Genomic DNA, 13,295 nt, shown 5'->3' with positions numbered 1-13,295 from the left:
AAAAAACAGACTGCGCACGTCACGGAAGCGGCTCGACTCAAACCGTAAACATAATTGTATTTTATTTCTCTTGACAGATAATCTTTACGACTCGTCTAAATTAAAGGCTTGTGCTTCGCGACTTCGCCATAATTACGACCGCGTAACTAAGTGTAACTAAGTAACAACACCCCGCCACTTCGCGACACATCAGAGACAGCAGAAACCGCAGAAACGCACTTGTGCCCGGAAGCGAAGCTCGCCATTTCACAATAAAAGAACAACCCTGGAAGAGACGGAAGAGAAGCGTAACCGACACGACGATCGGCACATTTATTTTGACATCGACGCCGGAAACCGATCTCAGTTCCGGCGCATTTACAGCGGTGTAGTTTTCTCTGGACAGGGAGGAGTCGGGTCGATAGTTTTGTTGAATAAAGTGACAGCGATTGACGCGTTATTATCCGTCTTTGGCGACATCATGTATTCCTCCTCCGCGTCACCATGATGTAGCCGCCTTTAATGCGCAAAAACGTGACGATTTCGTGCGTAAAGAGATCATTCTGTTTCATCTCGAAGAGGATCCAACAGGAAGGCGGAACAAGTAAGTTCAGAAAGTAGCTTTGAACTAAGCCGTTTCATCGTCGGCTTTTTCCGTCGATTCGCGAAGACTTTAAACGAGCCCCGAGCGAACGCGGCCGAGGATATGACGTAAAATAGTAATAAAATAACGCGCGTTTTGACTTTTTGATCGTTAAAAGTCGGCAACAAGTCGGCTAGAATTTGTTCCGCGCGTCACGTCTAAACTCCTCCGTGCGTCCATGTCCGTCACGCGCCCCGGTTAATCCCCGCGTGAAAACGACGTGAGAGAAAAAATGGCTCGCGGGGGTAAAACGACGTGAAAACGCGCGAACGGGCGAACGTGAGCGGCTCGCACGGCTTTTTAATTGTTTTATTGTCATTTCGGAGATTCTTGGCGTCGAGGCGGAATCGGTCATCGGAAATGAGTCACGTCGTCTTGCGTCAGGGCGCGTGTAACTTTGTTTCTGTGTCGCGGAAGAAGAAGGCGACCCGAGGCTACGGAAAACGTTTGCGCAGTCGTTCCGGTCGAGAATTGGAAAAAGTATGTGCGGCATTTCACGCTCAAAGCCGCAAAACCGCGTCTCCATCCGTGCGTAAAAGCGACGTAACTCCGTCCTTTCGTTCTTTTAAAAGCGACGTAACTCCGTCCTTTCGTTCTTAAAAGTCACGTTTTTGTTTTTTTGTCGTTTTATTTTCATTTTTGGTGGTCAGGGGATTATTTTATATCCATATTCCGTGCAGCTTTCCACTGGATATTATCATCTGATGCGGGAGATGTAAAGGATTATCACTTAATCCGGGGAAAAAATATATGATAAACAGTCATTTCAGTCATTCAAGAGGGATTTATGTGTTCATACCTGTTCTGAAAACGCAAAAATGTAAGCAAAATAGCAATAGTCTACGTTACTACTACTTTATACTGCAATTTTATCACTTCTTAATCGTTTTAGAAATTTGTAAAGAGATGTTTTGGTGGATTTTAGGTGTTTGTGGTGGATATAAAGGTGGGAAATGTATTTGTTCTGGAGAAATGCAAAATTAGAAAGCCGGTAATCAAAACTATTCAAACGCTGATTCAAATCGAATGAAAACAGAAAAGTCTTGTGTAATCGTCCAAACACGGGAATAAAGTGATATTTCTGCAATTTGGTGTTAATTGAATGGTTGATACGGATCATGCAAAACAATTACACATAAAAATATACAATTTAGTCGATATTTTCCACCCCTGTCGTCCATGGATTCAGTTAGTGGACAAAACTCAACCCTTATCAGTATTCAATCACTGGACGGTCACAGATGGTTATGCTGGTGGTAAAAAGGACCAAAACAGCAGACAAAAATACTTCATTTGGTTAAAGTGTGAGGCACATTGGAGCAAGGGCTGTGCGATTTGGGAAAACGATGGTAATTGTGACGTGTAATGAGTACCATCAGATTTGCGACTGTCACATTTCAAACACGTCCAGGAGAATTGACAAAAAGATCAAAATATGCTCCTGAAACGGGTAAAATAATCACATTCGAAAGTTGTTGTCGGTGGAGGAAATGATGATACTTACAGCTGTGACCGTTCGCTATTTGCGTCCATTCAAACTGTGATTTCGACTGCGATTAATTGTACTGCTGCGACGGTTTATTACAATTGTGAAGGTTGACGTTCTCTGCTCGCTTCTCTTTATGCAGGATCGGCTTTGGCGTTCTGTAAATCCCTGAAATCCCGGCGACTCACCCGACCGTTTGGCCACTTGCACCCTCCTCCACGATGTCCATGGCGCTCAAACAGGTCTTCAACAAAGACCGGACATTCCGGCCCAAGCGCAAGTTCGAGCCCGGCACGCAGCGCTTCGAGCTCCACAAGAAGGCGCAGGCGTCGCTGAACGCCGGGCTGGACCTGAAGCAGGCCGTGCAGCTGCCGCACAGGGAGGACCTCAACGACTGGGTGGCCGTGCACGTGGTGGACTTCTTCAACCGGATCAACCTCATCTACGGCACCATCAGCGACTCGTGCACGGACCAGACCTGCCCCGTCATGTCCGGCGGGCCCAAGTACGAGTACCGCTGGCAGGACGAGCACAAGTACAAGAGGCCCACGGCGCTGCCCGCCCCCAAGTACATGAGCCTGCTGATGGACTGGATCGAGGTGCAGATCAACAACGAGAACATCTTCCCCACCAATGTCGGTGAGTGCGAGCGTGAGGATCTCGCAAACGCTCAGAAACATGATGATGGGTAAAGCTAGGATCAAAAAGATAAAAAAAAACTGGACTAAATTTGACCTTTTGTGAACACGTTTAGAATGATTTTGAACTTTATCAGAACTAAAGCAAATAACGTAAAGAGCGTACTATTATTTTATTATTTTGAAATGGGAGTACCGTGACAACACTGTCCCAGCATGCTCTCTGTTGGAGCTGGAACAAAAAAATATTTAAAAAAATTCCCCTCATGTTGATTGATCACAATTTATACCAACAATGAGAACGTCTTCCCCACCAATGTCGGTGAGTGTGAGCGTGAGGATCTCGCAAATGCTCAAAAACATGATGATAACTGGTAAAGCTAGTTTATAAAATATATACTCATTTTAACAAGTATTGATTAAAAATACCATTACCATACCAAATAAGGTAAAGAGCGTACTATTATTTGTGTTGATAAATGTGTTTTTATTATTATTGTGAAATGGGAGTATCGTAGTAGTAGTCGTCCCAGAACACTCGCTGTTGGAGCTGGAACAAAAAATATATGAAAAAGTTTGTGTATTGACCAGATAATGCTTATTTAAATATGTAATCAGTTGATTTGGTCGTGATTCATCGATTAACTTGTTTGAGCCGTAATATAAAAACAAAAACAAGACTTTTAATCTGTGCAAATGAACACAAAAAGAGTCAAATATATTCCTCCAAAGTCAAAGCCAAACCCTGTATTGATTATAGAATATTGATCTAAATTTTAGATTTTTTGCATTATATTGACAAATATATACAAATATTTTAACCGCGCATGAGGAAAGTGCTAAACTTGTAAATCTCTGTTGAGGTTCAAAACGTGAATATACCATAAACAATTAACCATAAACAATTATCCACAAAAGTGCAGAAATATCACGTTTTATCTTCTCGATGGGGACATTACACTGGACGTTTCCATCTCTTTTGGGAGTCAGTTTTAATTGTCGAGAGGATTCTAAAAACATTCTAAAAACCAGGAGTGTTTAATCTGATCCGTTTATATTAGTCCATTTTTTGTTACTGCAGCTACCGTATTTTTCGGAGTAGCATCGGAGTATAAGTTGCACCAGCCAAAAAATGCATAATAGAGAAGAAAAAAACATATAAGTCGCACTGAAGTATGAAATGCGGTTGCAAGTGTGAAAATAACAAATAATATCACATACAAGTCGCTCTGGAGTATAAGTATATAAGTATAAGTCGCACCCCGGCCAAAATGATAAATGGTGCAACTTATAGTCCGGAAAATATGGTATATTACTCAAGGTGTGTGAGAACTTGCTGTCCTATAAATGGCATCTCGTAACAACAATGACATGAAATAAACAAATAAACAAATAAAATCGAATCAAATAGTCAGAAAGAGCTTGTGCAAATTGTCCACAAATTGAATTATTGCAGACATAAAGTAATAAACGGCGATCTCACAGAGGTGTGTGTCGTGTCGATGTGAAAGAAAAACCACAGTGAGCCAACGGTTTCTCAACTCTTTCACAAGCGCGCCTCCCCGTCCGTTGCTAAGCTGCGGGCCCGTCCAGTGTTTGTAAACAGCACGCAGCGTTCCATGCGCAGCGTTAGCTCTCGTGCACGTTCAATGGGAGGGTTAACGTTAGCCTCCACACGCCGCGAACTGCGACAAACCACATTCTTTGAAGACGCACAACTACTGTACGACACAACACGACTGAATGAAGCAGAAGAGCTGTTAAAATGCACTGGTGACTCAAGAATATGAACAAAAACATCTCTTAAATAAATCGTTAAGCTGCAGAGTTGTTAGCGTTAGCCTCCAAACGCCACAAACTATGACAAACCGCATACTTTGAAGACGCTCAACTACAGTAGGGCGTCTTTAACTGGACACAACACGACTGAATGAAGCAGAAGAGCTGTTAAAATGCACTGGTGACTCGCGAATTTGAACAAAAACACGCTTAAATAAACCGTTACGCTGCAGAGTTGCTAGCGTTAGCCACTTAGCTTAGTCACCATCACAGGCAAAAAGTTGAATAATCCGGTCCGTTTGTTGTTGAACGTGAGATCCGTGACTTGCATGGTGATTAGTAGTCCATAAATATGTGCATGTCGACCATTTTTACAGAAATTCATTTTTATCGCCGTTTTGCAGAATCTTTTTTTTAACTGGACGCCAGAGTCACGTGACCTGCGGCGAGGAGACAGTAGTGAGCCAAGTGTCTGAATCGCTCTGTGATTGAGTGCACTATAAAGTCTGCTAAATAGTGCAGGACTGTGGAGTGAAGGAGGGGTCAAGGGACGAGCGTGGACATCGGAACGCAGCCTTTAAAAAGTTCTAAAACAGAATCCCTCTGTGATGTCATCAATGCGCGACGTGCCGTTAAAACACAGAGACAGTTTACACTTAATTAACAAACTTTACCGACAGTTTAAACTATCATTTGACAAAATTAAGGTGTTATATTGTGTTATTATTGTCAAATCATAACTGTTGTGTCATTTATATGAATTTTGTCTCTTGTTTACTGTCTGGTTGCTAGGAAACAGTTGTGGAATGACCTCTACCTATGTCATATTCGCTGCTCGTGTCCAACCAGGAAGTGCAATGATAAACTTTATAAAAACGGTCAAACTGGAGACAAACGGGCAAAATGTTTTGTACAATCTGAAATATAAACAAGTGTTCACTGCGTTTAAATGAAATGTGTCTTCTAACCTGTTACATAGTATTTAAAGTACACGCTTGGGTAGTAGCAGTAGTAGTAGTAGTAGAAACAGACAAGGCCACGTGCACTGAATCGTCTGCATCGTTGTCCACATTAAAGACTTAGAGATCTTCCATCGCGCTCTGGGTCGTCGTTGTTATTCGGCCTCGGAGTCGCCGTGGAAACACCCCGGCAGTGGATTTACGAAACGGTCGCGCGGTACACGCTCGGGTTAATAATAGCGGCGACCTTAGCCCGCGCGCCCTCGAACAGATGCCAGAAATGCTGTTGAATTAGTCTCCTTGAAACGGACCGGAGTCGGAGGCTTATCCCCCCCTGCATACCCCCCCGCACTTAAACTGAGGCGTGTTGGTTTTTCCGTCGTAACTCGAGCCCGGGACCTTTAACACAAATAGGATAATAATAGTAGAATGCCGGTGGTGGATTGTACATAACGACACAGATTGTTTTAGCGGTCGACTAGTCAGCGGATTCATTGTTCGCTTCTATTGTACAATGAGACTATTCAAATAGTTTTAATTGTATATAAGTTGAAATATTGTGACTGAGACTTCTTGATACAGAATGCTAACCGTATATGAATAGCATTTTAAAATCAAAATGTCAAAAGAATGAGCAATTTCTTATTTTCATCGTAAGTATTCTCTATCTAGAAGCCTTCAATCGCCATATTGCAACCTTTATTCGGTTAAAAATGTGTTTATGTCTCTATGCGATCGTAAATAATCGCTTGACCTTTGACCTTAAAGTGCATCGTTCATGACAATCAGGAACGGTTTATTCCATTTTGTCATTTTTATTGAATACTGCCGCCATCGTTGTTAAAAACAGTCTGTTGGCGTCAGTTGTATAGATTCTGTGCCGTTTACATTTACAAATAAAATTGATAAAATACAATTCCGATTATGTTTCATAGTCGTCACGATCAGTCTATCACTTTAGCTCTAATGTTATCTTTGGACAGTTTATGGAAGCTGCATTCTAACTTCTTTATACATTTAAGGCTGCAACAAGTCAATTAATTTGTAACTAATTGATGATAGAACTACTCGCCAACTAATTAAACTTGCAGCTTTATGACCCACATGGGGAGGACATCAACACCATCACAGAGTGCATCACGGACTACATAAACTTCTGTTTTGAGAACATTGTTCTCTCCCGGACGGTGCGGTGTTTTCCAAACAACAAGCCGTGGATTAACCGTGAACTGAAGGCTCTGCTGATGGAGAAGAAGAGAGCCTTCAGGTCAGGGAACAAGGAGGAGCTGAGGACTGTGCAGAAGGAGCTGAGGAGGAAGATCAGGCAGGCTGAGGCCGGCTACAAGAGGAGGATGGAGGAGCAGCTGCAGCAGAAGAACATTCAGGGAGTGTGGAGGAGCCTGAAAACCATCTCGGGCTTCAAAATCCCCCCTGCCCAGACAGAGGGGAATCTACAGTGGGTGAATGATTTAAATGCTCACTTCTTGAGGTTTGATCAACCGCCCACCCCTCCCCCTGCACAGCTGCATGCCCTCTCTTCCACAGCCGGAAAATAGCCTGCACCCGTCCCTCTTCACACCTCTTCTCCGGACCATCAGCTCCCCACTTCACCTGGACTCATCCATCCCCCCAGCACACAGTCCCCCTGCCATTCACTGACTGTCTCAGCAGCACAGGTGAGGACTGAGCTGAAGAGGATTAAAGTGAGGAAGGCAGCAGGACCTGACGGCATCAGCCCCAGGCTCCTTAAGTCCTGCGCAGATGAACTGTGTGGAGTTATGGAGCATGTCTTCAACATGAGCCTGAAGCTGAGGGTGGTACCACAGGTCTGGAAGACCTCCTGTCTGGTACCTGTGCCCAAGACACCGCGCCCCAAAGACCTCAACAGCTTCAGGCCAGTGGCTCTAACGTCCCACCTGATGAAGACACTGGAGCGGCTGGTCCTGGACCACCTCCGCTCCACCGTGAGCCCAGCCATGGACCCGTTGCAGTTTGCATATTGGCATCGGAGTGGAGGACGCCGTCATCTCCCTGCTGCACCGCTCTCTCTCTCACCTGGAAAAGCCTGGCAGCTCTGTGAGGATTCTGTTCTTTGATCTCTCCAGCGCCTTCAACACCATCCAGCCACTGCTCCTGAGGGACAAGCTGGAGACGGCTGGAGTGGAGTATGACCTGGCAGAGTGGATCCTGGACTACCTCACAGACCGACCCCAGTCTGTGAGAGCCCGGGACTGTGTGTCTGACACTCTTTACACTGCAGACTTCAGACATGACACGGACAGCTGTGTCCTGCAGAAGTTCTCTGATGACTCTGCCATCATCGGACTCATCAGGGACGACGATGATGCGGAGTACAGAGGACTGGCGCAGGACTTTGTGGACTGGTGTCAGCGGAACCACCTCCTGATCAACGCGGGGAAGACCAAGGAGATGGTGGTGGATTTCCGCAGACGCCACCCCACTGCCCCCTCACCAGTGAACATCCTGGGACGGGACATTGAGAGAGTGGACTCATACAAGTACCTGGGTGTTCATCTGAACCACAAACTGGACTGGACTCATAACACAGACGCACTGTACAGGAAGAGCCAGAGTCGGCTCTACCTCCTGAGGAGACTCAGGTCTTTTGGAGTGACAGGGCCACTCCTGAAGACCTTCTACGACTCTGTGGTGGCATCAGCCCTCCTGTACGGTGTGGCCTGCTGGAGCAGCAGCATCACAGAGAGGGAGAGGAAGAAGCTGGACAGAGTCATCAAGAAGTCCAGCTCCGTCCTGGGCTGTGCTCTGGACTCGGTGCAGGAGGTGGGGGACAGGAGGGTCCTGGCTAGATTCACATCTATGCTGGACCATGAGTGTCACCCCCTGCAGGACACTCTGTCCGCTCTGGAGCGCAGCTTCAGTGAGAGACTGATCCACCCTCACTGTGTGAAGGAAAGGTTCCGTAGGTCTTTCCTTCCTGCTGCTGTCAGACTTTATAACAAAAACTGTTAGTACTGAACACTCGCAATAATGACCTAACCTAATACTGATGTGCAATTCTGTCATATGTGCAATTGCTGTTGGAATTCATGTGCAATTCATGTGCAACCTATGTGCTGTCGTGACACATATTCATGTGCAATTACTGTCGTGATCACATGCAATGGTATTTATGTATTTATTTATTTATTTATTTGTCTATGGGAGTTTTTATTTATTTATAGGAGATCTTCTACTGAAAGTGTTTTTCAGTCTTCCTATAAGTGATCTGTTCTTCTGTATCTACCTCTGTATCTACCTGCGTTGCACCAATGAAATTTCCCCACGCGGGACAATAAAGGAATATCTTATCTTATCTATCACCTTTACTGTATGAATATAAAGTGGGTGCACCTGATTTTGTCCCAGTTCATGGTGTTAAAGCGGCTCTCGTGATCAAAATGAGGCCGTGGTGTGCTGTCTGCGTCTGATTATAAAGCGTTTTATTGTGAAGGAAGCGGGAGGTTACACCGTTGCGCTGTTAGCATGCTAATGGGGCTCTCGCTCGAATCCTACAACGATCGTCTGCGCTTTTACGTGTAGATTCTCTTTTAAATTGTTCTTAAATGTTTCTTTTTAAACGTGGAAATGTATTTTGTGATTTGCGCGCCGCTACATTTGTACTTTTCCCCTGGTCACCCTTTTAAAAAACATCTTCTCACGTGGTAAAAAGCCATTCTCTAAACATGGAGGAGTATTATTAGGAGGTTTGGAATGCGTTACGGAAGCAAGGAAGCAGTTTGACCCATTGCAAAAAGTTTAAAATTAACTTTTTCACGTTTTTATGACAGTAGAAATGCAGTACAGCTGTTGTAATTATCTTGTTATCAATGAAAAAAGATGAATTGTTTCAGGTTCGAGTATCAGAAGTGCAGAAATATCCCTTTGTAACCTTTTTTTTGAAAGATTTCATATCGTCGAACTAAAATAAACTACACTCCCTGCTCTCCGCTGCATCCGTGAATCTCCTCGTTTGTCAGTTACCACGGTTACCTTGTTGTTGATCTTTATTATTGGCGGTGGGACTCGTTTGAGCCCGGTCCGTTCCAGCTCTGCCTTTTGTGTTCTCGTCCGTCGTCATCGGTCGCTCTCGTTCATTGACGCTGCTCGACTTCAACGACTAAAGCGACAGTATTTCCAATTCAACCTTGTTAAGACGGCAAACGTACGAGTCTAGATTTCTGAAAGACAAAAACACTTCCACGGCGTGTAAACACTGTTTCAGCGTTTGGCGCTCGATGGGGCCCTCTGCTCCGTATGTTTCAAAATGTCGCCCTCGGTGAGAAAAGTTTGGACACTCCTGACTAGAGCTGGGTTGAAATAATCGATTTTCCAATTTTTAATCGATTCGCATATTAATGACTGATTATCGATTCGTATGTCCAAAGATCGATTTTTTTTTTCTTTTTTCTACATTTCCCTCAGTGAAATTCAATCTACCTTCAAGAAAGATAATTCAGGACTCCTGGATTATCTTTCTTGAAGGTAGATTGACCCTTAACCTTTTCATCAGTCTTCCATCAGTAACTACCAATACTTGTAAGATTTGCTGTTTAATATTGATATAATACTAGTTTTAATATGTTGCTTCTTTACACAGTCATGAAGTGAAGGAAACGGTTCAAATTAATTTTTCATTTTTAATAACATTAACCCCGGATCGAATCGAAATCGGATCGAATCGGAAATCAGATCGAAATCGGAGCGAATCGGATGGGATCTGAGAAATCGGAAAAAAACGATTTTGAAACGTAAAAATCTGAATCGAATCGATTCTTGAAATTTGAATCGAAACCCAGCTCTACTCCTGACCTAAAAGCGACAAATGCGACTAAAAGCGACAAAACCTGCGTCCAAACTAGATCTGGGTATCGCAGAGTTCCTCTCTCACAATACGGTACGAATCCCGATACAGGGAACTTGATACGATACATGTCCTGATGCATGGATTTCTGTTCAAACAAATGTTAAAAGTTGATTAAGTAGAATAACAAAATGCAGTAGAATTTCATGTTCACAAAGTCACATTTTCTGCTCCTCAGGTTCGGCTTTGAGGCAGCGTCTTTAGGTTCAAAAGTGTAGAATGTGGCAATTTCTAATTAGTTTAAAATACACATATCTGTATTGATACACGTATTGCCCAGAAGTTCACCACGATGTCACAATATCGATCTATTGAGCACAGGCCTAGTCAAAACTGCAACCAACGGCAACTCAACCGCAACTAAAGGCGACAAAAACGTTCTGAAACATGCTATTCATTCATCGGTTTGTCATCTCGCATTTCAGTCTTTTGGTCAACTCTCCTGGACGTGTTTTAAAATGTGAACTTTAAACAGAATCACTGCAAATAATCTAGTTTAGATCTGTAAGAGCAGGTTCAGAAACAAGTGTTAAAAATGTAACTAAAAGCGACAAAAACTGCACCTAAAAACAACAAATGCACCTAAAAGCGTCAAAAATTGCATTAAAACCGCAACCAACAGCAACAAAACTGTGACTAAAAGCGACAAATGCCACCTAAAGCATGCAGCTAAAATTGACAAAAACTGCGTCTAAACCGCAACCGACGGCAACAAAACTGTGACTAAAAGCAACAAAACCTGCACATAAAAACAACAAATGCACCTAAAAGTGGTAAAAACTGCATCATTATGAAATTTCCCCATGTGGGACAATAAAGCAATATCTTATCTTATCTTATCAACTACGTCAAAACCGCAATCGACGGCAACAAAACTCTGACTAAAAGCGACAAATGCCACTTAAAGCAACAAATACGCAGCTAAAAGCGACCAAAACTGTGACTAAAAGCGACAAAAACTTTCTGAAACACACAATTCTTTGATCAGTTTGTACCAGTGCTCAGCCCCCCTGTGCCCCCCCAGGTACCCCCTTCCCCAAGGGCTTCATGCAGGCGGCGAAGAAGATCCTGTCGCGCCTGTTCCGCGTCTTCGTGCACGTCTACATCCACCACTTCGACCGCGTGAGCCAGATGGGCGCCGAGGCTCACGTCAACACCTGCTACAAGCACTTCTTCTACTTCGTCACCGAGTTCAACCTCATCGACAACAAGGAGCTGGAGCCTCTGGTGAGTGGCGCCCCCTGGAGGCCAGCGCGGGAAATGACTCGCGGTTTATTCTCTTCACATTGTTACTTATTTATGTTGGAAAAAAATGACTTTCTTGAACAAAAACGAGACGGACTTTTAGTCGGCGCAATTTAACTTAGGAAAGAGGCAAGTTCACCTCCTCAAAGTCATGACACTGTAACTGACGAGGAAATCTTTAGTAGTGTAAAACGTCTTCTAGCTTTTGTACATTTTTTGACACCAGTAAAAATTTACCGTATTTTCTGGACTATCAGTCGCACCAGCCAAAAAATGCATATGAGAGAAGAACAAAACATATATAAGTCGCACTGGAGTATGAAATGCGGTTGCAAGTGTGAAAATAACAAATAATATCACATATAAGTCGCTCCGGAATATAAGTATATAAGTATAAATATAAGTATAAATCGCACCCAGGTGCAAATTTTAGTATTTTAACAGTCGACTAGTTAAACAGTTATTTCTATTGCGCATCGAGACTTTTAAAATACATTATAAAGTTTGAAATGTGGCGAATAAAGTGTGTTATTTAAGAAAACCTGAAATAATTAGTTGATTTTTGACATTTTGTTTTAATAATAATGATAATCTCTGCTTGTCCATGCGTGTTTTAGAGTGCAGACGGCCTTTACAATTCTCAAACTATGATTACCGTATTTTCCAGAGTATAAGTCGCACCAGCCAAAAAATGCATAATAGAGAAGAAAAAACATATATAAGTCGCACTGAGACACAAGAGTAGGAAATACAGTGTGAAAATATCAAATAATATCACATATAAGTCGCTTCGGAGTATAAGTATATAAGTATAAATATAAGTATAAGTCACACCCCGGCCAAAACTATGAAAAAAGGTGCGACTTATAGTCCGGAAAATACGGTACGTTTCACTTAGGGTCAAATATTTGGCTACAGTTTTAAGAGCGTTTACTTGACATCTCGTTTCCTTGACGACGGCACCGCATTTTCCCGTCACGTACAGTCTCTGCAGCCACTGAACCCTTTGGCTCGTCGTCTTGTGTTTTGCAGAAGGAGATGACGTCCCGGATGTGCCACTGAGACCGTCAGCGCCGCCGTCGCCGAACAAAAACGCAAAAGAAGAAGAGTCTATTTTTATATTTAAAAGTACTGTAATGTATTGTAGCCGCGTACGAGAGGCTTTCACCCGGACGCTCGTCATCGTTTCCTCTGCCGTTTTACTGAGTATTAACAGCTGTTTGTGTTTTTCCCCGTTTCATTCTCAATCATTCCAGGATTTCTCTCTTTTTTTTTTCCATCGACGGATCAAAAGAAACTAGTACGAACTTTTAAACACGCCCGTCTGTACGTTTATATACTCGACTAAATCTGTACTTTCTTACTGCAGTACTGTATTTTCAGATGTTTTGATTCATTAAAAATATTGATCCCTAAATGGAAGTTGTGTATTTTTGTACGTTTTAGGTTAAAGTCGTTCACCCGGAGACGAAACAAGTTATATAAGACTCACGTTAAAATGTGTGAATAATAGAGAAGAAAAAAAACATATACCACATATAAGTCGCTCTGGAGTATAAGTCGCACCATGGCCAAAACTATGAAAAAAGGTGCGTCTTATAGTCCAGAAACTACGGTAATAGAGAATAACTCAGAGTTTAATTCATTAAGTTTTGCTCCGTTTCGAGAACATAATGCAGAGTGG

The 13,295-nt window shown here is 43.1% G+C and overlaps 1 protein-coding gene across 1 annotated transcript; it reads left to right on the top strand.

Moving 5' to 3' along the window:
• The first annotated feature begins 482 nt into the window (after positions 1-482).
• On the top strand, positions 483-12,676 carry mob3a (MOB kinase activator 3A). Its single transcript, XM_072438849.1, has 4 exons — positions 483-583; positions 2,251-2,747; positions 11,391-11,593; positions 12,644-12,676. The coding sequence occupies exons 2-4, from the start codon at positions 2,330-2,332 to the stop codon at positions 12,671-12,673; spliced, it is 651 nt and encodes a 216-aa protein (XP_072294950.1). The 5' UTR covers positions 483-583; positions 2,251-2,329; the 3' UTR covers positions 12,674-12,676.
• Positions 12,677-13,295: the final 619 nt, after the last annotated feature.

The sequence above is a fragment of the Eucyclogobius newberryi genome, unplaced genomic scaffold (genome assembly GCF_026437365.1).
Source record: "Eucyclogobius newberryi isolate DKJ021-1_F unplaced genomic scaffold, fEucNew1.0.hap1 SCAF_9, whole genome shotgun sequence".
NCBI lineage: Eukaryota > Metazoa > Chordata > Actinopteri > Gobiiformes > Gobiidae > Eucyclogobius > Eucyclogobius newberryi.
This window is presented reverse-complemented; position numbering and strand designations above follow the sequence as displayed.